Source organism: Dysidea avara, chromosome 3 (assembly GCF_963678975.1).
Source record: "Dysidea avara chromosome 3, odDysAvar1.4, whole genome shotgun sequence".
In the NCBI taxonomy this organism is placed as follows: domain Eukaryota; kingdom Metazoa; phylum Porifera; class Demospongiae; order Dictyoceratida; family Dysideidae; genus Dysidea; species Dysidea avara.
In genome coordinates this window covers 25,126,094-25,127,775 of record NC_089274.1, presented here as the reverse complement: position 1 = coordinate 25,127,775, position 1,682 = coordinate 25,126,094, and the positions used below count along the sequence as shown (strand labels likewise).

Below are 1,682 nucleotides of genomic sequence, written 5' to 3'. Positions count from 1 at the left end.
GGGCGGGCGGTCCAATCCATTTCCATTATTTCATTATAAGATTGGCTAGCTTTTCAAGCCATTATCAGTCTGCCTGGCACAGCCAAAAAGGCTGCATAAAAGCATGCATAAAGCTTGTTCCTTCCTTAACATGAAGTTTGTGCTGACTTGATAGCACTGCTGACACGTGAGCTGACACTGTTTCAAGATAGCTTTTACTGAGCCTATCAGTATGCAAGAATAACCGGAAAATAATGGAAGAATACGGAATAATGGAATATTTAGAGCTGGCAGTAACCAGATGCGGGCGGTGGACGGGAAACAAAGAATTTATTTGGAGTAGCCTAACTGAGACTGATCCGACCAGACCATTTCAGTATTCCTGGACCACTTTGCGTTGACAGGCGTAAATATCTCGCTAATACTGAAAAGGGTGAAAATGAAGATCTTCTTACCAAAAAAAGGATTTCGTCACAGTTTACGTAAAGCTACTAATATAGACTATATGCGCCCTATTATATAACACATCGTTTATATAAACAGTAAAACGATCGTGCGACACTCAAGAGCTAGTGGACAAAACTGTAGACTACACTATACTGAGTTGTTCAAATCTACCTATATAGCTATACTAGAAATATGAGGCTAAGCTGTGCATGGATCATTGCTTTTGCCGCTGTGATATCAGCGGCAGCTGCAGTACCTTTTGCTTCAGGAGGAGGTTTCAACCTGCCTTGTCTCTACGATAACTGCTACAGCGAAATGGTAGCATGCAAAGAAAAGAATTGTCAAGATTTTTTGATATGTAGTGCTAAGTGCATAGCTCATTGGGATGAAGACACCACCAAGGGGAAATATGATGTCCTAAATTGCACGAGTAAGTGCCAGTTCACTTATACTGATGATAATTCCGACAAATTCATGACCTGCGCTGCCAGCAACGATTGCATGGAGCTTCCTCCCATACCAAGCACATGTCGAGCGGCAAGTGCAAAACCAGCAAAGCAACTTTCTGTGAAAGACCTTCAAGGTGATTGGAGGGTAGTTCGTGGATATCATCCAGTCTTTGATTGCTACGCCTGCGTCCATCAGCATTTCGAATCAATGAGCGACACTACTTGGCAGTTTGCTCCATCATTTGTTGTGACCCTTGTTGATGGTACCCATAAAGCTGTTTCAGCGAAAATTGAAATGCCTGTTGAACCACCTGGAAAGGGCTTTACATTCACGTACGACTTTGCAGGAGCAGCCAACAATGCTACATGGTGGGTCGTAGATAAAGCTGATGATGGGTCATATGTGCTGGTCTACTACTGTGGTGCTGTTGCGGACTGGAACTACGAGGGAGCTATGGTTATGGCACGTAGTACTAGCCTTCCCAGTAGTGCATATACTAAGATAGCGGCATCATTTCAAAGCACTGTCGGCCTTGACTTAAAAGATTTTTGCTCCAACCAAGTTACGAACTGCAACAATGGAAAAAACTGAAGACTGACTGCAAGCCGGTTTGCTGACTGTTTACTCGAGGGTGCTTGTAATCTAGGTTTATAGCTATTTTTAACAATAGGTTGTTTTTTTTCTATAGCGTGAATTTTTAGCAATATATAATATAGGTTGTATGTATATTTTTAAAGTTTGATTACTGCTATGCCCTCGCCACTCATAGCTATACATGCGTATGCATGCATAGTTTTAGAGGGGCA

At 42.2% G+C, this 1,682-nt stretch overlaps 1 protein-coding gene across 1 annotated transcript; it reads left to right on the top strand.

The window, feature by feature from the left end:
• The first annotated feature begins 618 nt into the window (after positions 1-618).
• LOC136248436 (uncharacterized) lies at positions 619-1,467 on the top strand. The gene has a single exon (XM_066040218.1). It carries the CDS (start codon positions 619-621, stop codon positions 1,465-1,467), a length of 849 nt encoding a protein of 282 aa, XP_065896290.1.
• The last annotated feature ends 215 nt before the right edge of the window (positions 1,468-1,682 follow it).